The following is a 26,662-nucleotide window of genomic DNA, read 5'->3' on the forward strand; positions in this document are numbered from 1 at the left end:
AATCATGCACATAAATGTAAAACATAACACTATAACATTCCTAGAAGGTAACACAGGAGAATAGGTAGGTGACCTTGGGTTTATTGATGACCTCTTTCACACAACACCAAAGGGATGGTCCATGAAAGAAATAAATTGATAAACTAGACAAAATTTAAAAACTTCTGCTCTGCACAAGACACAGTTAATAGAATGAAAAGACAATCCAGAGACTGAGAGAATACCTTTGCAAAAACAAGTACTTATCTGATAATGGTTATTCAAAATACACAACTCTTAAAACTCAGTTAAGAAAATGGGGGGAAAAATAAGAAAATGAACCACCTGATTTTTAAAAAATGGGCAAAAGATCTGCACATACAGATCACCAAAGAAGATATACAGATGGCAAGTAAACATATGAAAAAATGTGCAACATCATTATGTAATGAGGGAATTGCAAATGAAAAATAATGAAATGCTTTTCAATGCACATCTGTTAGAATGGCCAAATCCCAAACTACTGACACCACCAAATGGTGGTGAGGATATGGAGCAGCAGAACTCTCATTCACTGCTGGTGAGAATACAATATAGTACAAACTCCATTTGAAGGCAGGTTGGCAGTTTCTTACAGAAGTAAACATACTCTTACCACATGTTCTAGCAATCACAACTCATTGGAATTTACCCAAATGAACTGAACTCTTATGTCCATACAAAAACTGCCTATTAGTGTTTACAACAGTTTTGTTCATAATTACCCAAACTTGGAAGCAGCCAAGATGTCCTTCAATAGGTGAATAGATAAATAAACTATGGCCCATTCACATAAACTCAGTGATTGTAAAGAAAGAACTGTCATGGAAAGATCAAGGAACCTTAATTGCATATGGCTAAGTGAAAGAAGCCAATCCAAAAAGCTTGCATACTGTATGATTACAACTATCTGACATTCTGGAAAAGGCAAAAACTATGGAGACAATAGTAAAAAGATTAGTGTTTGCCAGGGTTTCTGGTGGAGGCAAGAGATGATGCATACATGGAACATAGGGGATTTTGGAGGCAGTGAAACTATTCTTTATGATACAATAATGATGGATACATGTGATTAAACATTTGCCAAAGCCCATAGACTGTACAACACAAAGAATGAACCCTAATGTAAACTATGGACTTTGGTTAATAATAGTCTATTAACATTGGCTCATCAACTTTAACAAATGTACCACACTAATACAAGATGTTAACAAGGAAATCTGTATGTGTGTGTGTGTGTATGTGTAAAGTATATTGTGAGAAGTCTTGCTCCCATTGCTGTCCATATCCACTCCGTTAACCAATTCTGTTAGTTTTGAGTATGTTTCAAGGGTTCTCTGGAAATAATATCCAATATGAATATCTTTCCCCTTTCTAAGAAATGAAAGGCAGCATCTAATACTAGTTTGTACTTTCACTTAACAGCATGCTTTGGACATCATGTCCTATCAGTACAGAGTGAGCTATATTCTCCCGTAGAATTGTCCCATAATTTATTTAAGCAGTCCACAAGGACACCTGTGTTGTTTCCAATCTGTTGTTTTTATACGCACACGTCATTCTGAATGTATGCAAGCATATCTGTGGAAATTCTTCAAAGGGAATTTCTAAAAGTATATGCATTTTCTACTTTGACAGATATTGCCAAATTGCCCTCTGTAAATTATAGTCCCAATAGCAATCAAAATCCTACAGTTATGGGTTAATAAAATGTTCTCAGCTTTATACTATAGATAAAACTAGTGGAAGTGGGGATTGGGGGGTAGGGCTAGGGGTGGTACCAGAAGGGGAATCACACATGTTATCATCAGCTTCCCAGACAAAAACAAGAGTTTAAAGTTTTATTACCCACAAAGTCCTTACCCAGTTGAAACTCAGTCTTGGGCTTGATGGCTGGAAGTTTACATTGCCATTCATAAGTATTTGGATAGGATCTCACTGGCTTAGAAAGCCCAGATAAAAGTTTGAGAATCAACTTATCATCCCATGGATTCTCAACAGTCAAGTCTTAGAAGGAATGGGAACAAAAAAAGAAAATGAATTCAGTACCCAAGAATTTTCCCAAAGAAACTATAGATAAAGACATTCATTAAAAAAGCTTTCAAAAGCTTCATTATTAAGAGAGCATTGATTTAAATAATAACCATTCTCAAATACTGAAACAGCTAGTTCTGCATAGTTCATTATTTGTTATTTTAGGTCTACAGATTTAGATCAATATTTAGTTGTGACAAAGGAAGTGAGCCCCAAGGGCATCTGTTCCACTTGCCTGGAACTACTAGACTCTGCCTTTACCATAATTATGTGTTAAAGGCCGACCCAGATCTTAGTTACTTCTAACATGCTCAGATATATATTCTTGACTTGCTTTCCCACTTGTATCTACAAAACACAGTGCCTTTCAATACTTACAAGATCTATGAGCAATTTCCATGGAAGAGATGTACTTTGGATTCATAAAAGAGAAACAATTTCTAAAGGGCAGAATAAAGTTTCTGTCCAATTTATAATGCTATAAAAATTCTTTCAGTGGTAGTTTCAGAGACCAATCCAGCATGACTACCATTTACTTAGTGCTAAGCATAAGTAGGGCCCTGTTCTGAGTACTTTAGGCTTAGTAGTTCACTTGGTCCTTCTAAGACTCTGAAGTAGAACCATCACATCCACTTTGCAGAATAGGAAAGAGGGCCACAGAGAACTGAAATGATCTTGAAAAGATCACATGACAGCCTAAGAGGGGGAGCTAGGACTAGAACCTAATCAGTCTTAGCCACTATGCAAGACTATCCAAGACTGTTTCTGTGTAACCGGGGGAAAGGAGTTAAGCACCGAGCCTGTTTACATTTCTGTGAAACAGGGATACCAGTCTTAAATGCCCGGCACAGAATAGACCCTCCAATTCCAAGTCCCTCTTCCAACAGTATTTATTTTGATACCTTCTAAAATTAAAACAGATTCAGTTGCCCTTCAAGTATGCAACTATTGCAGTGCACTGCAACACAGTATGCAAGTTCTGTCTGAGCTTGTGGTCTACTCAGTGACATTCAGGTCCCTGCTCTTTGAGCTTCTTTCATGGAACAGCTTTCACCAGGCTATTGTCCTTATTCAGGGACACAGTTAGGACTGAAGGTGTGTTCATACTTGGAGCGTCAACATTCCCAAGTGAATCAGTCCGCATCCATTCCACTGGGCACCCAGCACTGGCATCCGATGGATCTTTTTCAACGGCAAGGTCAGCGTCTATGAGTTTACAAGCCTCAAGGCTCTGCTCTACCTCACTGGTCAGCACACCACCTGCAGCAGGCTGTCTCACACGGAGCACGGATGCTGAAGATACATCTGTAGGCAACGCTGGTTTTGGGCTTTTCTCTTGAATGGGACTGAATGTGTTAAAGAGATAGGCAAGAGGAAACAAAACACCACATGATTACAAGACTATTGGATTTGATCACACAGAAAGTCCCACAGAATAGTTCCCTTTCTATTCTAGGAATCACTTTTCAAAACTGCTTCACGAAGAGTTGATTAAAGCATTTTCCTCAGATAAATACTTGCGAATACACAGCTAGTACAATATGAACAGAAATAAAATCAAAAGACATGGAAATAATTTCAATAAGCAGGTGAGGGAATACACTGCATATTCTTCAGTGGGAAACACTTGGAGGGATGGGAGGGATGGGTTTATTTCCCCAAGCTGGCATCTAAGCACCACGACTGTGATCAAGACTATTTAACTTTGGGGCGCCTGGGTGGCTCAGTTGGTTAAGCGTCTGACTTCGGCTCAGGTCATGATCTCACGGTTCGTGGGTTTGAGCCCCGCATCAGGCTATGTGCTGACAGCTAGTTCAGAGCCTGGAGCCTGCTTCAGATTCTGGGTCTCCCTCTCTCTCTGACCCTCCCCTGCTCATGCTGTCTCTATCTCTCTCTCAAAAAAAAAGACTATTTAACTTCATCCCCAAATGGCTTCTTTCACAGCACTGAAACGAACAGAAAATGTCATAATCCAACAACCTAACACCAGTATCTTTCTTTACACACACACACACACACACACACACACAGTTAATCTGAATTATTCATGGGTTCCGTATTTGTGAATTCACCTACATGCTAAATTTCATTGGCAAACCCCAAGTCAATATTCATGGTGCTTTTGCAGACATTCAGAGTGATGAAAAATTTTAGTCACCCAACACACGTGTTCCCAGGGGATGTGAAATAAGGCAACGCTCTGTGTTCTTGTCTCAGCTCTCACACTATAAAACAAGTGCCCTTGTGTGGTATACTTAGTAATGTGATTTTCTGTGTTTTTATTGGTGATTTCTGTTTAAAATGTTCCCCAAGTGCAGCACTAAAGTGTTGTCCAGTGTTCCTACGTGCAAGAAGGCTGTGGTGTGTCTTGTGGAGAAAATATGTGTTAGTATAAGCCATGTTCATGTAGGAGTTCTAGCGCTATGGGCTCTGAGTTCAATGTTAATGAATCAACATGTTTATTAAATAAGGTGTCTGTAAACAAAACATTGTGAACAGAGGCTCATAGGAACCTAACTGTATATCCCCTATGAATAACGAATGGTTCAGTGTTGGATAATTCAGAGTTTCCAGTGACTTTATACAAAAGAACCCATGCAAATAAGAATCGACTGTGTATGTATTTCTACACACACAATTCTCCTCCACCTTTACATCCACATATGCACAAACACATGTATATTTTTAGAAAAAGAACTTTATACATGCAACTTCATGTTGCATTCTTACTTTTTTATTTTTTAATTTTGGGAGAGTGAATGAAAGCAGGGGAAAGGCAGAGAGACAGAGAGAGACAGAGAAAGAGAGAGAGAGAGAGAGAGAGAGAGAATTCCAAGCAGGCTCTGCACTGTCACTGCGGAGACTGATGAGGGGCTCGAATCCACAAACTGTGAGATCATGACCTGAGCCAAAATCAAGAGTTGGACACATAATCGACTGGGCCACCTAGGCACCCCTTCATTCTTACTTCTTGACATGCATTTTTCTTACTATGAATTTTCAGGCATTTTTCCTACTATGAATTTTTTAAAAAAGAAAATAATTTTATTTTAGAAAAAATTTTTTTTAAACATTTATTCATTTTTGAGAGACAGAGACAGAGTACCAGTGGGGGAGAAGCAGAGAGAGAGGGAGACACACAATCTGAAGCAGGCTCCAGGCTCTGAACAATCAGCACAGAACCCGATGCAGGGCTCGAACTTACTGACCGTGAGATCATGACCTGAGCTGAAGTTGGACACTTAACTGACTAGGCCACCCAGGCGCCCCAAAAAGAACCTAATTTTAGAATAATTTTCAATTTAAAGAAATGTTGCAAGGATAATAAAGAATTCCCATATACTCCTCATCAAGTATATGAGGAGGCTCCTCTGTCAAAACCAATAAACCAACATTTGTTACACTATTAAAAAAATGTTGTTTTTAATGTTTATTTTTGAGACAGACAGAGCATGAGTGGAGGAGGGGCAGAGAGAGAGGGAGACACAGAATCTGAAGCAGGATCCAGGCACTGAGCTGCCAGCACAGAGCCTGATGTAGGGCTCGAACTCATAAATCATGAGATCATGACCTGAGCTAAAGTCGGGCGCTTAACCGACTGAGCCACCCAGGTGCCCCAACCATTTGTTATATTAATTAACCTCCAAGCTTCATTTGGGTTTTGCCAGTTTTCCACAGGGCCCTTTATTTGCTCCTGGACCTGATCATGGGCACCATGTTGTATTTAGTTGTCCCGTGTCCTTACTCCCTTCTCATCTGTCACAGTTCCTTAGTGTTTCCTACTTTCCCAAGACCTTGTCCATTTTCAGGAGGACTGGTCAGGTATTTTGTAGAGTGTTCCTTGGAGATTTTCCTCATGACTAGACTGCAAGTACTGGTTTTAGGGAAGAATACTCCAGAGGTAAGAGTACCCTTCTCATTGTGAGACTACCATGAACTATCACTTGTGAAATTAACCTTGATCATTTGGTAAAGGCGGTATCTTCCAAGTTTCTCCACAGTCCTGGCATGGATATATATATATATCCATATGTATATATAAATAAATAATATATATATTATATATATATATTATTCATTTATTCATTCCCTAGCATGGATTTTAATCACCACACAGCTTCTAATCCAGTGGGTATATGCCAGAATAGAACAAGTCCCTGGTCCTTAGATAGTGAAAATATTGCCAGTGTTTTATTTTAATTAATTAATTTTCTGTTCAGCCATTTCATATAGAAGGAGGACACAAATAAATCCTCCCTCTTCAGATCATGGCAATTTTCATCTATCCCATAAGCATAGCCACCAAAATCTATTATTGGGAGAAAATGTGGTAGTCAAATGGGAGTATTTCCAACATTTTATATTACAACAAAACAGATATTAGAGGTACTCATGCACACAGAAAAAGTTGCTTCCAAACCCATATGTATTGCTAGTAGTTATGTGAGTACCCAATTACTATGGCTGATAACCATTGATAAGTTATCAATATAAGTTGATAAGCTTAAGTTGATAAGAATGTTTTCCCTTCTCCATGAGAATTTGAACTCTGGTTAACTTTCTAGCTCTTCTCCCCTGAAAACTGAAAAAGTAAGAGTATCACTGTCAATAATGCTTATGGTAAAAAATAACCATTACTGGCAACTGTATTCTAGACTGAGAGAATTAGAAATATATGCTGGGAATCCACAGCTTCAGGCTTCTGGTATGATGACTCTTGTAATAGGCTGTCACTTGTGGGGACTCTGGAATCTACATCTAGAGTGTTGCAAGAGCCACTGACACACTAACGCCCATGGAAACAAGGCTTCTAAGCTAGGGAACATCTGTACCTTACTCTTAAGTGTTTCCTCGCAACTTAATTGTCTCACGGGGGCCAAAGACATTATTCCCCTGACAACTGATTTTTGCCCTGTATAGGTCTATGTTACACCAAGTGTGGCTGACGGCAGTCTCGTGAATCAAAAGTTCAGTTGCAGGTAGGAAGATTGCTTGTGGGCAGGAACAGGCTATGCCTGTCGAGCAGAATTTTAAATTAAAAGGCAAGATCTGTTAATTTGCATTTATTTTATTATTAGTGAGTTAACCATTTTCTCCATGTTTATTTATTTTTTTTCTTTTGTAAATTCTGCTCATGTCTTTTTCTAATTTATTGGAGTCTTAGTTTAAGAAGAGGTTTTTTAATGACAAGAGGCGGCACATATAATAGCGAGAGCAAGGCTTCTGAAATTAGAGAAACGGGTTCAAATTCCAGTGCTGCAAATTACAAGCTGTATAATTGCAGGTTATTTATTTGCTTGTTTGTTTGTTTATTTTTAACTCTCTAGACCTGCTTTCCTCATCTCTAATGGTGAAAAGAATAGTTCCTACAACTCAACTTACTGTAAGGATTAACTAAAGGATACAGTACATAAAAAGTATCAGCATTATACTGGAATATAATACTCAAAATTTGCAGCTACTTTTAGTGCCTATTACATTTGCCAGACTATTCAAAACCAGTGGAATTTCACTTCCGGAAAGCACTAGTGCATGCTACATCTGCATTCTGTACCAAACCTAGGAGACCTAAACATTCCATCTTCCTCCTCTGGAAAGGAAGTTACGCCTTTCTCAGAATGTGTTTGCTCAGCTCTGCGTAGTCTCCATGTGCCAGGGTGTCTTGCTGGGAAGGGTATGTAGGGCTCTGCTCTCAAAAGGGGTAGAAGTCAGTCACAGGAGCTGCTCCCATAGAGACTCTCTGATGCTCCAGCCGCTCCTCCCCTCCCCCCCCGCCCCGCCCTGTGCGTCCAGCACGCTGTGTACAGACACAGTATCTCCTGGCTTATACCTGCGAGTTAATGAAATCTCTGTTTGCCTCGAAGGGTTGGAATTAGGTATTCAGCTACATCCTAAAAGTAAAGCTAGAGTGACAGTGCGATGACAGAGGCACATGTGCCCTCCCAGTACCTGAACTTTCTGTCTTTTGAGGGTTCCACCATGTGTTTTTCACAAGAATCCAGAGTCACGTGGGGGCACTGCTCTGCTACCACATTTTCTGCAATGTGTAGAAAATTAGAGAAAGACGTTATGCATGCATGTGTCCATACGATCTTACATAGTTATCAAGTTGAGGGTTCCTTTTTACACCAATTTTCATTATAACTTCAAAATAGTGTTCCATGGTAAAATGTTCCATAATTTTTAAAAATGGGGAAAAAAGAATCACTAAAAATTTTTTTTACTACTACTATTTGTGAGCATTTCAACTCTATACAATCTTTCAAGGGAAAAGGGTCCGAAGGGTGGCAAGTCAGCTCTGGGCGGGATGCCTGTGGAGGCTACTGGTACGGCAGAGGGCACAACCCACTTCAGGAGAACCTGATGACAAGGACACGGAGAGCAAAATGCTGCGATGCTTCAGGGGAGGGGGTGGGGGGGGCAGAGATATCCGTGTCCTTCTGTCCAACTGCTTCAATTAGTATGTTAGTGTTTAGTTGATTAAACTGATTTAGAGTGTTTGTATCTGGAAGCTACCTGGCAATACTTACCATCACTCCCTTTAACTAAAAACACACAAATAAAACCTGTCTATGGAAAGACAGGCTAGGGAGGCAGCTACTGCTACATACAGCCAAGTATTACACTGCCCTAAACATAGCAGATGCTGCCTCCCCAGACAGGTGGTAGTCCTTTCTAGAACTAGAACACTAGCTTCTACTTATCTAACTAAAGTGCAAATACTGCAAGGACAGGCAATATTGACTTTCTGAAAGACTCTACTGATTAAACTAGTTTTCCAAAATGGAAAACACTTGAAAAAAATTTTTTTTATTAAAGTGGCAAGCTTGTGACGGCACTTGGCAATTGTCCAAATTTCGACTGACCTCTCCTTCAAAATTCAGAAAAGAAGTGTAACATACTGGGTTAGTACTATGAGAAACTTTTTAGTCTTTAGTTCAAATGTTTAGGTCTATAGGCTCAGACTTTACAGTGAAATATACTTCCACGAAGGGGAATGAAATCCTTTGAAACTTCTTCCATTATTGGTTTGGGGAACAATTACCATTTTTAATGAAAGTGACAGCAGTGGGGCACCTGGGTGGCTCAGTTGGTTGAGCGTCCGATTTCAGATCAGGTCATGATCTCACAGCTCGTGGGTTCGAGCCCTGCATTGGGCTCTGTGCTGACAGCTCAGAGCCTGGAGCCTGCTTTGGATACTGTCTCCCTCTCTCTCTGCCCCTCTCCCACTCACATTCTCTCTCTCAAAAATAAACAAACATTTAAAAAAATTTTTTTAAAAAGTGTCAGCATTAATTGGAGTTTGGCTAGTAGATTAGCATAGTAAATTAGTAGTCATCAAAAATGGTAAAGTGGTCCCAGACCTTATTGTATATATTTTATAGGTTGGTATTTAATTTTAATAGGTTGGTAATAATGAATTATTTGTGCTTAATGCAAATGTCTTATATGAAGGTTCAATTCAGATGAAAATCTTTGATACAGGAGGAGTGTTATGTTTAGGGGAAATAAGAACTGTGAATTTTACTATTACTCTCATGAGGTCAGTCATTAACAAAAAATTTTCATTTTCCTGAGTGTAGCACTTGGCTACAACTCTAACGTAAAATCTGTAGACACTTACCAAGGACTAAAATTTGCTATTTGCTACCCTTAAAATAGACCTGTCTGCAGGGGCCATTTTGTTTGCAGTAAACATAACATAAACCTAAATCCTGCACAAATGGGTTGGACTTTGCATATCTACGTTTAAATGCTTCTATAGGTATTTCTCCTGTACTACCTATAATCTAAGTTATTAAATTTCTAAAATGCACAGACTTTAAGGAAACAATACGCCAAAAGGAAAACTCACATAGGGAATAATACAGTAACTGGATTTGAAGCTTCCTCTTTATGATTTTTAAACTTCCATTTAGAATTTCCAAGAAGAAAACTAGTTGTGCAAGAACCGAAGCTGGCCGAAGACAAGACGCTGAAGTAGTGCGACACACACCTTTATCTTCCAGAGCGTGCACCGAATCCCCTGGTGGCCTGTGGAAAGGAGTGGACGCAAGCTGCGCAGCAGAGGTAAAGGCTCCTGGGCTCTTAGGGCTGGGCGCCAGGGTTTTGTTGCAGCGGATGCCCCATACGGTTGAATCATCTGAGAACTCTTCAGCATGAGGTACTTCCTGCAACAAAAGATGAACTGAGAAAAAAAAGCAGCAATCTCCCTCTTTTGCCCACAAAATGTAACACATTCATACTTTTTAAAATTCCAAAAATGAGGAATTAAAGAGGAAATACATGTCGCCCCTGGCTAACACAAAGTCAAGGACATCGTAGTTCTGTTCTCCCCGAAGTGGGACACCTCATTTTTGACACCCCCCAGTGGAGTCACACTGCATTGAAGGGTCACATTTTATTTTCTAATTTTTACCTTTTTTTTTTTTTTATTATTATTTTGAAAAGTCTGGATTTATATAAGGGTTACAAAGACAGTACAGAAATCCCATGTGCACTTCATCAAACTTCCTCTGATGCTGACATCTTATAGAATCCTGGTACATTTGTAAAAACTACTCTACTACTATAGATGTTATTTGGATTTCATCATTTTTTCCACTAATGTCCCCTCTCTGTTCCAAGGTCCAGTCCAGGACACATGTGACATATATAGTTGTCATGTCTCCTCTTATCTGTGTCAGTGTATTAGCCTGTTTCAGTCTTTCTTACACGGACACTTGAATACTGGGCAGGAGCTGTATACAATGTCCCTCCCATTTGGGTTTAAATTTGGCCTTTTCACATGTTTAGACTGGGGTTATATTGATTTTGGGGAAGAGTATCAGGGTTAAAGTACCCTTTTCTATTACATCATATTAGGGGATATATGATATCAACACAACTTATTACTGGTGAGGTTAGCCAATCACCTGGTGAAGGTGGTGTCCACCAGGTTTCTGCTCTGCAAGAAACTATTTTCCCCTTTCCCGACCCTTATTTGTTATAGTAAATCATAGTCCGCCTACACTTTAAACGAGATGGGGTGCCTGGGTGGCTCAGTCAGTCAAACATCTGACTCTTGATTGTGGCTCAGGTCATGATCTCATGGTTCCTGAGATGAAGCCCTACGTTGGGCTCTACACTGACAGTGCAGAGCCTGCATGGGATTCTCTCTCTCTGTCTCTTCTACACGCACACAAGCTCTCTCTCTAAAAATAAATAAATAAACTTAAAAAAAAAAAAAAGGTAAACGAAGATCCACCTCCTGGAGGGAGGGATATCAAAGAATTTGTGGACAGATGTCAAAACAACCACATTGATAATGTGGGTGAGATACTGCAAGGCTGTACAAATATCTTGTTTCTTCTGAAAGTTTCACTCACTAATTTTAGTATTCATTTGTGGATCCAGCCTGGAACAATGATTACTGTGGTGTTCTAATGGCTACTTTCTATTATCACTCATTCCTTCTACATTTATTACTTCTAATTTTTTACTCATTAATTTAATGAAGTTTTATCTTCTCTCCCATTTTATATCAATGTTGATATTTATTTTATTTCTTGGGTTATAATCCAATGTTACCATATTCTACTTATTTTCTTGTTCAAATTGTGCCAGGTTTGGCCATTGGCTTATTCAGGTTGGCTCCTGAGTTCTTTTGTTATGCTGTCAGTTTTTTTAAAGCGCTTCCTTACTTTTTTGGCACTACAAGATGCTCCAGGCTCATCTTGTATTTTCTTCCTTCAGCCCCAGAATTAGCTATTTGTCCAAAAATGCAATGGTCAAGTTTTAGAGTCTGTACACAAAGAGAAGCTGCAGAGTCAGAATTACACTTGGCAAAGCCCTTTACTTGCCAATAAAAGGCCACCCATGGTTTTACTATGTAGTGCACAGATTTTACATAGCCACCCTCTCTCTCCCAACGCTGGAGAAAGCACTGGCTGGCTGTTTCTTCAGGTGGACACAGGATAAGACAATTGGCTTGTGGTTAGGGACAGGATACAAAAAATTCATCATGGATTTTTTTTTGGCCAAAACACATGTGGGCTGAATAGTACAGTGAAATGCATCTATGAATTGATACCACTATATTTGAAATCCAGTCCATTATTTGGAAGTTTTTTAGAAGGTGAAAAAGTTCATCAGAAGGATTAGTGAACGGACTGATAATTTGTTCAGGAGAAAACAGTGGAGGCACCTGGGTGGCTTAGTCGGTTAAGCGTCCAACTCTTGATTTTGGCTCAGGTCATGATCTTATGGGTTTGTGAAATCAAGCCCCATGTTGGGCCTGTGCTGAGAGCATGGAGCCTGCTTGGGATTCTCTCTCTCTTAAAAAAAAAAAAAAAAGAGTTCACTATGGAATTAGAACTGTGAACCAGGGTTTAGCACGGCTTTTCAGCACTATGCTCAGACACATCACAGCCAGAGGGCTGGGCTGGGGTGAATGGAGAAAAGCACAGCACCCACATGACACAGGCAGAGTGAGCGCAGAAGCGGCGTATGGGCTGGGCACAATCGCTGCTCTGACAGAAGGATGCTGGTGCTTGTCTGCTGAGTTACACTGATGACGGACCCTCCAGTTTAATTCGCGCTTGAGTTTTCTAATATTCCACTGGAGGCCCTACTTCTTGGGTCTAGGGAAAAAATCTATCTCCTACTGGTTCCTCCTGCCAAAGGAAAGGCTCTTTGAGGGCAAGGAGCATATCACTTTTCCATTTCTATATCTATCACAGTGCTTGATACATAGCAGATACTTCAATAATTGTAGAATAACCTTCCAACCCACTCTTCATATAACACTCTATTTTTCAGGATGGTTTTTGTATATACTATCTCATCTGATTGACATAATAATTTGGTAAAATGAAGGGCAAAGAGTTGTAAGACTAATTTCATGGATGAGGTAGTGATTTACTTACATTTGGTTTTGAAGGAAATCTGCTTATAGAGCGTTCTCCAAAGGTCCTGGCTCCTGTGGGTTTATTTTTAGGCTGTGGTAAGCTAAGGGAAGATTTATAAAATTATAAATTGTAAAATATGCTATAGGAGATACTACCACGTAAGTAAGACTGTTAAACATTTTCTACTTATCCTATTTGATTAGTTAATATTTATATACACAATCCTTACTTTTACAGTAGTTGTAGGAAAACTGAGTGCAAACTGAATTAACTTGACTGTGCATATAAACATAGATCTACAGTGACTTAAGAGAGGTGGAAAATATAAAACCACTACTACACTGAATTATAAATAGAACAAAAAGAGAGGTCGGGCTATGGCCAATAGAATGTCATGGATGGCATACATTTTATTTCTTATTTCTAACACTAGGTCTAGCTATGGAACTTCCCTCTGAGTTGGTCAGACTGTTTCCTTTCTGCCTCAATATGAATCTTTTCAACACCATGATAAACTTAATTCACATTGACATCCCTCTTTCTATGATTTAAGCTGAAAATTCCTGGAGCTACCAGCTTCTACTCCTACACATAGCTCCCTGATGATCTTTCAACTTAAAACATCTCTTTGTAGCATGACCCAATTTAAGCCACCTCCTTTTCTGCTTTATCAGTCCTGCAAATATAAACAGAGCATGTATGGATACCTGTGCTGGTAAAATCATTCACACCTAATACAATTTCAAATCTATAGAATCCTTCAGTTCTCTGATAATCTGTAACCATACTCTTTTCCTGTCAACACATGTTTTTGCTGTGGGAGGTCTGTTTTCTTGTAACTCTTGTGTACAGTGCAGATCTGGAGAACTTTAGCAAGAATCTTCCGGTCATGTGGTTAAAATGCTCGCCATTGGCAGAGCTGGCATGGGTACCCAGACCATTTGATCAGCGAGCCACGTTTTCTCACTAGCCCGCTTCCCAGAGGAACCTCTGCCAGCACCTGTCACTGTGACAACACCGATCTCCCCAGTCCACTGCATCTCTTCCAACCCCGGCGAAAAACTGGCTGGTTGTTTCCTCACGTGAACACAAGAAAAAGCAATAATTAAATGTTTCTTTACCCATAATTTTCTTTGTTTCCATCCTCGAACACGGGAAAAGCAGATGACAAAGAAGAGATGATCTTATTGACTCCCCAGGCCCCCGAAGAACTTGCATTTTCTGCATTGGAGTAAAAAGTAGTATCTTATTATTGTATTAGGAAAAAACATTTATACTTGATGCTAAACTTCACCCACAAATAAAATGGACTAACAGCTTACAGAAAAGAACTGACACAGTTTTCGAATACTAGGTAACAAGATAAGTCACTTTGTAGTGAGATGAAGTGACTTAACCGTGGTCACAGGGTTTAACACTCGAGCCTGTAGGCCTTGAGTTCCTGCTACATGCAAGGCACGGTCTTCATCATTCTCCTAAAACATTGCTCTGGTCACCTGACTCGTTGAGAAAAGCTCTCTGTGGTTTTTCTTTCCATTTCCTGTAAGAGATAATTGACTTAACTTTAAATTCTAATGCCTCCCGAGACTAATGATCCTATTTATCTTCATGATGATCTTGGTCTGGCTTCCAGCATTAAACCTGGGACAACAAATGTGGGCTCCAGCACTCCACCCAGGCTATTCATTCCTTGAGTCAGGCAAGGCTCAAGTCATACTTAAGTACTCAGCTTTTCCTGGCCATTCCTTACTCACCAGGATTTTGTCCTTCTATTATTTTTTAAGAAATAAAACAAACCTATGACATATATTTAGTACTTTTTCAAACACTATCACATTTTTTTATTTCATGCATTTCCTGCCCTTATGGGACAAGCTAATCAAGGGAAGGGTAATTTCTTGTACATTCCTTGATACTTCCTGTGGCAACCACCCACAATGCCTGCACTTAGTAGAGTTTAACAAATTATTACTTTGAAACTGGGCCTCAAAAGCATCTTCATTTTGATCTAGAGGTGGCCATTCATCTTTGTCATCAGAAATATCAGGAAGTGTAGGAGCCTGAAACATATTCATGATGAAACCTTAGAAGAATAAAAAGAGCAACTGTAAACATGATTGAAAAAGAGTTTTCACTAATTTGTTGCCAGATGCCACATGTTCAAACAAAAGGCTTTACCTAATGCTTCTTTTGTGTGCACGGTGGGTGAGGGCTGCGCCTTGGAAGGGGTTGCCTGAACCGTTCCCAGTGAGGTGTTTGGAGTTGTGTGAAAAGAACTTGTGTTAATAACCTTATGTGTTTCAGACCCTATGAAGGAAATGTGACAAAATGCATTACCAGCAGAGAAATCAGAATAATTTAGAAAGCACCAAATTTAAGAAACATTACAATGAAAACATTTTATTATTGCTGATAATTACCGCTAAGGACGTCTATTATTATAGTGCTTGCATATCTTTCATTTTTATTTTTATAATAGTCCCATGAGGCAGGTAAGGCAAGAATTATCCTTTTATAGAAAAAGAAATGAAAGTTCTAGGAGGTGAAGTGGCTTGGTCTAAGATCACATCAAATTAGGAGCCTTACATTAATAGCACCCTTCGCTCCACTGTATCCTAAGAAATACATGTCAATTGTCACACAGTGAATCTTAAAACTGGCTTTCTGTCTTACTCAGCTGGAGCCCAGACCATGGCATACAAGGCCCTGCAAAACCTGGGCCCTGTTCACTCAGACCTCATCTTCCTCCTTCTCCTCTGACTCACTCCAGCCACCTCAGCCTCCTCACTGTGCATAGAAACCATCAGGGATATTTCTCATCTCAGGGCTCCGCACTCACTGTTCTCTCTGCCTGAAACAGGCTTTCCAAGCCAGCTGCATGGGCAGCTCCCTCCTTTGGGATTTTACCCAAAATATCACTCTCTTTGTGAACATCTTTCCTGGTCACCTCTGACGTTTCAGTCCCTTCCTCCTAATGCTCACTTTCCCCTTCTGCGCAGGCGGGGGGTTTTGTCCTTTCTATTCATAACCCCACCCCTAACTATCTGGAACAGTGCCTGGCATCTGGCAGGTGCTCAGGAAGTCTTGGTGCAATGCAGGTGTTGCTAGCTGTTTCGAGTAGCTTTGCTCCCCACTGAACCGTCACTCCAGGGATTACTAGTCACAGAGGGCAAGTGAATGCACAATTGGTGTATCTTGTTCTGTTCACAAAACTTACATTTTATGCAAATGCCTAACAAAGTAGTACCAAACAGAAGTAAACACTCCGAATTAAACTTTTATTTTCCTTTCCTACCTCACAATATATTGAAGGTGACTCTTGTTTTAGATAAATCTGCCAAGAAATTTAATAAAAAAGGTTTCATAAAATCAAGTTTCCAAAGGATTCTACCTAATAAGATATGACTAAGAAGTAGATTTCTACCTTTACTTGAGATGGTCGTGGGCTTCTCTTGCCCCTAAATTCTAAGAATTGGAAAGTGAACATCCCAGTTCAGTAAGGTTTGAAGTCTTCACAAGCCACAGCCACCCAACAGACCTCTAGTGACCTGGAGAAGTCTGGGTAGAGGTCAGAAACCAATTTAATACAATTAAACATTACCTTCTTTTATCTCTGCTCCACTCAGTGGTTTGAATTCATGAGTACTTCTAGTCACACATCTGAAAGAGAAAACCCTTGAGACAAACGGACTCCCAAAAATGAATGATAAAAAATGTCAGCAATTATAAGCCTGTTCGTAAAATATGGACAGAAGTGTTTACGTCTATACTGCAAATACATAAACTGTTTTATTTCTTCTTGCATTTCCTTTTGAAGAAAAAAATTCTTATAGATAAAGGTCAGGTACTACATGTTGGCTTGACACAATGGGCCTGTATTCTAACGCCATGATAATCATTCCTATACGTGATAGGGCCGGAAAGTTGCCTCTAATTCAAGTGACCCCATTTATTACACAGGTTAAAGGGCTCACACCCAGGTCCAGGCGTTGGTGACCAATGCAGCTAGCCACAGCCATGCTATGGGAAGCACTGCAATGCTTTAACTGTGATGATGAGCCAGTAGCCACATAGCACGTTTCTTCCGACTTTAAGAGCTCTCAAGAAATAAAAAAGATGGCACACAAGACATATATATCTCACTTTAAGTATAGTCACCACAGTGGACCTCATTTGTCTATTCAACATTGCTAGAATGCCCTTAGCAGGGACCATGTTAGGGTGTAAGGAAAAAGTACAACACACTTAGTTTCACAAATCCTCACTAAACTATCTTAAAAACATGAGTTTTTATATATGATTCCAGACAAAGGCCTCTTTTCTCTGCCACAGTAAGTTGTCCTGGCTAGTGAGAGTACCAATGGGGTCCATTCAAACCTTTGCCTGGGTCGGGGTCAGGGTCAAGCTCAAGTGTCTGACTAAGAGCTAAATGTTCATTAGGTTAGTTTCACAATTTTATAGGGACAGCTTGACTGGCTCCTCCAGCCTCATTGACTCTGTCTCTGCTGGGGCAGAGGGACATGCAACATCTCTTCGGGTCTGCCATTGCTCTCCTGTTTTTATCATTTTATAGCTAAGTTAACAATGAAGAACTAAAGAGGTCAGAGCCCCCAACAACACAACAGTTCTTTTTCTACATACACGGTATGACACAGGACACAGGTCTGTATTATTAATCTAATGTGAATTAAAAAGCATTTTAAATATTAATTCCAGGAGAAATCATGGATAAAATTAACCTCAGATATTAAGAAGAACCCGTCCTTATGAACCATAATCTGTGCTAACAGTTTAGCCTAACGGAAGGGTACGAGTTACACTGTTGCTCTCATTTTTTCTAACAGATCAATAAAACTGTTATATGTAAAAAGAGAGAAACAGCGTGCCGAAGTCATGGGAGATAAAAATTTAAACAAAGCAAATTATTGTTTATAAATTATAATTTCTGAAATCTAGGAAAATCCCTCAGAACTGGAGGAAAAAACCTCCAAAGCAGTGTACAGATAGATTTTGGCATATTGTGTAATGGATATGAATCCTAAATTACTCTTGGTGGGAAGACAGAACGATTAGGAGAACCCAAGTGCAGAACACATGTCTGGACAGTAAAAGTCACTACATGTATTCAAGGCCAGTAAGAAAGGCAATTTCACTTTAATTACAGTTTAATAGCTGCATATTCTTCAGTTACCAAAAAAAAAACAAAACCCAAAAATGGTGAGTTTCAGGGTACTGAATATCTTTAATTGAAGAGAGAAGTACAAAATGAAATAAATACTCAAAAAGGAAAATAGAGTAATAAATCTCAAAGATTTGGGACGATTTTGGTAACTTTTTCAACAATATGCCCATCTAAAAATTACTTTAAAAACAGGAATCATTGATCTTTTACATACTCTTCTTGAAACGGCAGGACATGTAGAGAAGCTGACAAATGCCACTCTTTATCACCATCGCCTCTAGGACTACCTCTGCCTTACCCGTCATCTTTTCTGGCTGCTGTGAACATGGAGTCTGTCGCTGGCTGGGCCGTCAAAGGAACAGGAACAGCTATGCTCTGGCTGACGGCCGGGCACACCAAAGTGGCAGTGACAGCATCTGCCACAGGAGGAGCAACAGGTGTTGGCTCTTTGGGTCTCTCCCCAATGTTCTTTGAGGTCTGCTGATTAACGGCCGGAAGACTCAGAGCTCTCGGTTCCTGCCAGGAGCCTGCACTTGGCCCCATACATGCTGGGTTAACCTTTCATGTTAAGCAAACAAACAAAAACAAAGCCATGAAGTCCTAGTACTACTCATGAGTTACTACAGTTTTTCAAAGAATGGCATCTGTCTTCTGGAGTCCCCTCCCCTCGTGGCATCCCCACACCCCTTCAGGTACAGCCAACAACAACAAGGACCACTGTACATGACGGATGCTTTTGTACCTTCTTGACCACAGATAAATTGGCAGCTCCTATTTCTAATCACTGAAATAACGAGTCCCTGCAGTTTTATCAGTATTTAAGAACTGTCTTATTTTTCTTAATTTTGAGAAAGGACTAACAAATCAATGCCCTTTCGTTAATGGTATTCCTTTCATTAAAATACGCTTGGTAGGGATACAGGAGTGCTGATACATAGGGGCACATGTACCCCAATGTTCATAGCAGCACTCTCAACAGTAGCCAAAACATGGAAAGAGACTAAGTGTCCATCAACTGACGAATGGATCGAGAAGATGTGGTTTATCTATATAATGGAATACTACATGGCAATGAGAAAGAATGAAATCTGGCCATGTGTAGCAACATGGATGGACCTTGAGGGTGTTATGCTGAGCGAAATAAGTCAGGCAGAGAAGGACAAATACCATATGCTTCCACTTACAAGAAGATTAGGAGAAACTTAACGGAGGACCATGGGGGAGAAGAAGGTGGGAAATAGTGGGGGAGAAGAAGGTGGGAATTAGTGGGGGAGAGGGAGGGAGGAAAACCATGAGAGACTCTTGAATGCTGAGAACAAACTGAGGGCTGATGGGGGGTGGGGAGGAGGGGGGTGATGGGCATGGGGGAGGGCACTTGTGGGGATGAGCACTGGGTATTATATGGAAAACAACTTGACAATAAACCATTTAAAAAAAATACGCTTGGTAGCCATCTTCTCTCTAACGAGGATAAAATGTGAATCTAACTTGCAATAATAGCTGCCACAAAAACATGGCTCACAGTGGGAAGGCTGACAAGCTCTCGACTTGAAACCTTTGTTTTTCGACTCGTGCACTTAGACTGTCACTACACACTCTCATGTTAAAAAGTTAAAAGACAGTAGAATTCTTCACCATATAAAAGTATTCTCACAAATTGTTAAAAAAAAAAAGCACCAACATCTATAGCAAGAGTAGTTAGTTCACAAACAAATGGATAAAATATAAAAAGTTCATTTTCACTAGTCATCAAAAAAAAGCAATAAAAAATGACCTATACCATTTTCTCCCCTATCAAACTAAAAAAAGATCAAAATTAATAATATTCAATTCTGAAGACAGGTTTTGAAAAGGAATAATCAGACTTTCTATATCAGATATCAAAACTTACAATAAAGCTATGGTAAATATACAATATGGAATGATCAAGAAGAAACCTACTAACCAAAACAAAGGTACATTTTAGAAACAGATCTTGTATATTAAAAATGTATGCGATAATGATCTTTTAAATCAAAGGGGAAAGGCTGAGTAGCTCAATAAATGATTTAGGGGCAAGTGACAGTCTATTTGGGAAATATTTCCTTATGCTATCCCAATGCCAGCACAAAATCCCAGCACAAAAGCAAACTCCATAAAGAAGGCTTCCAGTTAAAGACAGAGGCTTAAACATGTGCTTTATCATCTACTCCCTCCAGAACCTCAACAAAAGGTTGGTAGAGTAATTCTAATACCTAAAATAACAGTTGGAAGAGGCTGATCAGGAGAAACATTCAGACATTTAGATACATCTCATAATGGAAGTGAAAGTGGAGCTGAGAGTATGAACACTAAAACAATCCTGAAGGAACATGATTCCCCTTCAAGAACATAGCGCCCAGCCAAATGATCACCCGTGTGTGAGGGTACAAGAAAGATGCTTTTAAGACGTGCAAGAAGTCTCAAAAAATTAATCACTCATATGTGCTTTTAAAAAAAAAAAGCTCCTTGAGACTGTGTGCCACCAAAATGGGGCTGTTAAAAGGAAATGATGCTGTAAGAACTAGAAAATAAGCAGGGACACACCACCAAGAAGAGTCGGGGAGGCCAGTGTGGAGGAGGCAGGCAGATGGTTCTGGGAGGCATGTGACCAAGAGAAGTGAAACTAAGAGCGTACCTGATGCGCTTGAAATTAATGAAAGCATATTTCTAGTTTCTCCCAAGAGTTTAGAGAGAAATAAGTGATAAGTACCACAAAAATATAGCACAGGAGAATAATGAAACAATTATTTTAATAATTTCTTGGAATTATCTAGGGAAAACAAATTGTACAAGAAAGGAAATCCAACTAAATAAGAAAAATATGCAACAATCCAATAGAAAAATTAACAAAGTCAAAGTAAAAAAATTAATTTTAAGAAAAAAGATAAATTAAAAAGTTAATTTTAAGAAAAAAAGACAAACAGCAACGAAATGTATTTTTAAAAGTCCAAATTTACCTGTGATTAGGAAAAAACATATCAGATGGTTAAAATATTTAAGACAGCTAATGTTAGCCAAGCATATACAAAAAACACATACTTTTAGTCACTATTGTGTGAGTGTAAGATGGTAAATTTTTGGAGGACAGATGGACAGTATTTTAGGTGCACAAACTTCAGCAGCAATTCTATTTTTCTGCATCTTTCCTAGAGTAATAATCTCATCTATACAAGAATGCTCTCTGCAGCATGGTTTGTAACAGTTTCCACATGACACATGCCCTACCTAAAAGGTATGACAGTAGACTGTGCTGCTATTAAAACGAGTTTGATTTCTGGGTAATAGCAAGGAAAGATCTGCAAGATGGGTTAGGTAGAAAAAGCACAAAGCCTTATACAGAAACTTCAATTGTATACATATTTATGTGTTCATGCATAGTAAACTACATAGTTAGCAATGAAGGATGGCATTCGTTTGTATATGTGTAACTACACACACACATGCACATCCACATATATACACATCCTTGCTTTTATAAAATCGTATAGTCATGCATTTTTATAATTTTCAAAATATGTAAGACATTAAAGTGTTACTAGACGGTCACATGTAAAAGAATAAAGCTGGACCGCTTTCTTACATAACCATCCATCAACGTAGACTCAAAATGGAATAAAGACCTAAATGTGAGACCTGAAACCATACAAATTCTAGAACGGAACACAGATAGTAATTTCTGACACTGGTCATAGCAATATTTCTCTAACTATGTCTTCTGAGGCAAGGGAAACAAAAATAAACTATTGAGACAACATTAAAATAAAAATCTTTCACAGCAAAAAAAAAAAAAAAAAAAAAAAAAAGTAACAAAAAAAAAAGGCAAAATACTGGGAGAAGATACTTGCAAATAACATATCCAATAAGGGGTTAGTATCCAAAATAAATAAAGAGCACCACTCAACACCAAAAAACCCACAATAANGACCTGAAACCATACAAATTCTAGAACGGAACACAGATAGTAATTTCTGACACTGGTCATAGCAATATTTCTCTAACTATGTCTTCTGAGGCAAGAAAAAAAAAAAAAAAAAAAAAAAAAAAAAAAAAAAAAAAAAAAAAAAAAAAAAAAAAAAAAAAAAAAAAAAAAAGCCTGTAACAAAACAAAAAGGCAACCTACTGGGAGAAGATACTTGCAAATAACATATCCAATAAGGGGTTAGTATCCAAAATAAATAAAGAGCACCACTCAACACCAAAAAACCCACAATAACAAACAATCCAATTAAAAAATGGGAATGGGACCTGACTAGATATTTTTTCCAAAGAAGATATCCAGATGGCCAACAGACAAATGAAAAGATGCTCAGCACCACTCATCATCAGGGGAATACAAATCAAAACCACTCTGAGCTATCACCTAACACCTGTCAGATTGGCTAAAATGACAGCCAGGAGGGGGTGCCTGGGTGGCTCAGTTGGTTAAGTGTCTTACTCTTGGTTTCAGCTCAGGTCATGATTTCAGGGTTCATGAGTTCGAGCCCCATGTCGGGCTCTCCACTGCCAGTGTGGAGCCTGCTTGGGATTCTCTCTCTCTGTCCCGCTCTCTCTCTCTCTCCAAATAAATGAATGAACTTTAAAAAAATAAGTTAAATTAAATTTTAAAAAGGAGTCAGAAAACAGCAAGTGTTGGAGAGTGCACTGCTGGTGGGAATGTAAATGGGTGCAGCCACTGTGGAAAGCAGTATGGAGGTTCCTCAAAAAATTGAAAATAGAAATATCATGTAGTCCAGTAATCTCACTACCGGGTATTTATTCAAAGAAAACACAAACACTAATTTGAAAAAATATACACACCCCTATGTTTACTGCAGCATTATTTATAACAGCCAAGATATGGATACAACCTAAGTGTCCCTTGATAGATGAACAGATAAGGAAGATATAATATGTGTGTGTGTATATATATGTATATAATATTCCACACATACACACAATGGAATACTATGCTGCCAGGAAAAGGATGAGATCGTGTCACCTGCAGCAACATGGATGAGCCCAGAAAACATTGTACTAACTGAAATAAATCAGAGAAAGGCAAATACCATATGATTTCACTCATATTTAGGATTATAAAACCAAAACAAATTACTAAAGAAACAAATGACTAAACAAAAAGCAGAATCAGAACTATACAAAGAACAAACTTATGGTTGCCAAAGGGGAGGGAGGTAGGGGGATGGGCAAAATGAGTGAAGGGGAGTAGGATATAGGCTTTCACTTATGGAATGAATAAACCACAGGAATAAAAGGTACAGTAGAGGAAATATAGTCAATGGCATTTTAATAGCATTGTAAGGTAAAGGATGGTAGCTACACGTGTGGTGAATATAGTGGAACACATAGAGAAGGTGAATCACTATGTTGCACACCTGAAACTAATGTAATATTGTGTGTCAACTATACTCAAAACAAAAACAAAACAAAACAAAACAAAACAAAATAAAACAAAAAGGAACAAAAAAGGAGAAAGGATGTAGGTCTGGAATTCATCAGGAAGCAAAACAAACGCAGCATGACTTTCTAAGAACGAAGAGGTAAGAAAACTTTTGGCATGATGTATATGTTCACTATCTTGATTGTGAGGATAGTTTTATTGGTGTATAAACATGTCAAAACTTAGCAAATTTTACACTTTTAATATGTGTAATTTATTGTATGTCATGTATACCTCTATAAAGCTCTAAACTAAAAAGAAAAAAAATCTAATAAAAAAAATAAGGGTGTTTATCTTCATTGTATCCTATATCACAGGCAGACTATACTATGCAATCACTTAAGCAGCCATTATGTAGCTTAAATTTATTCTCAGTCAACCCCATTCCTTAAATATTTTAAGAAAATATACGTGACTCTAACATACTTGTCACCTCTCTACTCTTCCAACATGAAACAATAGCAAGCAAAATATAACTAGACAAATAATGAAATTATTGAATTCATATTCTTATCATATAATTATGTCACTGTATAAAAAATCCAAAAGACTACATATATAAACACATACATAGGCGCACACACACACGCACACACACTTATAAAAACATATACTCTTTGTAACTTCCTTTTCTCATTTTACATTTTGAATTCCTTTCTGTGTCCAATTCTAAAAATTTGGAAAGCTGGTACCTAAATTAACATCAGAGTTAACTCTAAAAATATGGCACAGAAAGGAGAAGTAAAAACAGAATTCAGCGTTACTGGGTACGGAAAGCACTGGGCGAAGAGCACGCACATACCTCAGACCTTCCCTGGAAAGGAGGTAGGTTCTCCTGGGGCGTCTCCTCCACCTGATGCAACTTCTTATGAAGTTCATCCATTTTCTGTTTTAATAGTTGTTCTTCAAAAGCATTTGCTTCTTTTCTTTTCATATAATGTCTATCTTCATTTACTTTAGGAAGGAAAAAATGGTTTCCATGCAAGTTTAAATTCAAGTCATCAGAGGAATACAAAATAATGAGTGAAAGATTATTTTTGAGGTAGTAATTTTTTTTACTAGTCTTTTCCATGTATATTAGGTTATTAGCACCAAAAGGTGTCTTACCTTTTAATTATAATTTTTACCTGCCTTTGGTATGGTTGTTTTTAAGTTCAGGGCACGTAAGGTAAAAATTTGCATGTTGACCAGTAAAAATATTTGATAATAGCACAATGATAATAATCACTTTTTATAAAAGTCATGATTCTGCATATCATTTGAAAGTGGAACAGGTAAAAAAAATATCTAAATCTCTAGGTGCTTTCTGAGAAGAAACAGGAGTCAAGTGCACTGAAAGGTCAGTGCCTCATGTGTACTGCAGTTAGTTTCACTTGCAATAACTGGTTTACATTACCATATCCTATTCAAATCTGATCCTTTGGCTAAGACTTTACGTCATAGAGCGTGAAAGAAAAATGCATCTGCGCGTGGCACACAATGGGACCTCCATGAGTGTTAACTGCTTCTCTCAATTGTTGAACAAATGAGAAATGATAAACAAACAAACAAACAAAACAGGACAACAGAGCAGTTCTCATCCACATGACTTCGGTGGTGTAAAAGCCCTGAGTGGAACAAAGTTCCACTTTCCTCTCTAACGTCCACATTGTTCTAGCAAGGACAAGCACATACTTTGGTGTTAACACTCCTGGTTTTCCCCGTGAGGAACAAAACTTGACCTACTAAGTAGCCATAAATAACATGGCACTTTGATCAGAGGGCTCCTTCTGAATGTGTTTGTTGTTCTTGCAGATTTTAGGAGCTCTCTTCTCAATTCCAGTTCCTAACCTAATCCTTTCAGAGTACAAATAACTGACCTACAGGTTTAAAATTGCCATATACAGAAGTTCAAATCCAGACAGACAATAGTTAAAAGCTTAAAATATCACTAAAAGCAAAGCCAACACTGGTCTATCTACTTAACCTACGTTAGTGCTGTGTCAACTTGAGCTTTGTTGTCAAGACATTAGTTTGGTCCCTGGACAAATGTGGCTGCTACCCTTGTACTTAACAAAGATTTCCAGGCTTCTGATAGCTGAGCTAGACACCATTTTGCAGATTCTTTCAGCATAGTCAATTACCTATTTAAAAAGGTAATGACTCAAAAGTTATTATTTTAAGTGACTAGAGTATCTCAGATCACAAGACTGCAAGTACCCCATTGTTCATGCTTTCTCCGTTGATTATATTTCTGGGCTCTCAGCTCTTCAAAGGAAAATTCAGATTCTCCCCGAATAAGCTTCTCCTTGCAATACATAACGACCTGCTCAACATCAGCTTTGGCCGCTAAAGACGGTTGTGCAGAGTATCCTGATTTGGAAATCATGATCACCCTTTGCTCCCTATAAAGGGGAAAAACGTAATATTACAACAGTGTACTAAAACAGCTCTTGAATGAAACTAAGTAATAGATTATCGCACTGATTATACTTGCATTTTCGACTCTTTATCGCAAGCTGAAGATATTAGCCCAGAAACTTCCGAACCCTAAAAAGATAGAAAGGGAACATCAGCCTTCACTTATCTGAAAAGAAAGTGGCATCCAAATTATTTCACAAAACAATATGAAAGTGTTAGAGGGGCTCTGTAACTAGATTTACATATATGTTCTTTAAAATTATAATTAATTTAATCATAATTATTATTAACTTATAACTTCTGTAACTAAAAGTCCAATAGGAAAGTGATTTAAAAAATTTCTACTTGGCAATAAAGAAGGGCACTTATTTCCCTCCAATCAATAGACAAGAAGCTGGGCCACAGTGCTCATGTGTTATGGGATTCATATTCTACAATTCTATATTAATAAAAAAAAATCGTATAAATTTCCTTCTGGTACTATTCTGTTCTCAGGAGTTCCCAATGAATCACTAAACAAATATTTATTGAACGTCTCATACATGTCCTATCCTGAGCTAGATCCTGGAAATGTGACCATAAGACTTATCTCTCTTCCTAAAAATTTACATAGTTGGGGCGCCTGGGTGGCTCAGTTGGCTAAGCGTCCAACTTCAGCTAAGGTCATGATCTCACAGTTCA

At 38.6% G+C, this 26,662-nt stretch overlaps 1 protein-coding gene and 1 non-coding gene across 2 annotated transcripts in view; both read right to left on the reverse strand.

Moving 5' to 3' along the window:
- The window catches only part of BUB1 (BUB1 mitotic checkpoint serine/threonine kinase), a 44,716-nt gene that overhangs the window by 9,574 nt on the left and 8,480 nt on the right, over positions 1-26,662 (reverse strand). Inside the window, exons 7-19 of the mRNA XM_039231773.1 lie at positions 26,058-26,110; positions 25,781-25,965; positions 24,384-24,535; positions 18,422-18,681; positions 16,543-16,601; positions 15,120-15,248; positions 14,914-15,024; positions 14,063-14,162; positions 12,960-13,041; positions 10,049-10,223; positions 8,002-8,089; positions 3,160-3,398; positions 1,882-2,025 (exon numbers count right to left, since the gene is read on the reverse strand). Coding sequence (XP_039087704.1) covers positions 1,882-2,025; positions 3,160-3,398; positions 8,002-8,089; positions 10,049-10,223; positions 12,960-13,041; positions 14,063-14,162; positions 14,914-15,024; positions 15,120-15,248; positions 16,543-16,601; positions 18,422-18,681; positions 24,384-24,535; positions 25,781-25,965; positions 26,058-26,110 — 1,777 coding nt within the window. The remainder of the gene's footprint in view (positions 1-1,881; positions 2,026-3,159; positions 3,399-8,001; positions 8,090-10,048; positions 10,224-12,959; positions 13,042-14,062; positions 14,163-14,913; positions 15,025-15,119; positions 15,249-16,542; positions 16,602-18,421; positions 18,682-24,383; positions 24,536-25,780; positions 25,966-26,057; positions 26,111-26,662) is intronic.
- On the reverse strand, positions 6,259-6,398 carry LOC120231612. The gene has a single exon (XR_005528361.1). It is a non-coding gene; the product is annotated as a small nucleolar RNA SNORA29 (small nucleolar RNA).

Source organism: Hyaena hyaena, unplaced genomic scaffold, assembly GCF_003009895.1.
Source record: "Hyaena hyaena isolate Hyena2069 unplaced genomic scaffold, ASM300989v1 scaffold_57, whole genome shotgun sequence".
Classification (NCBI taxonomy): Eukaryota; Metazoa; Chordata; class Mammalia; order Carnivora; family Hyaenidae; genus Hyaena; species Hyaena hyaena.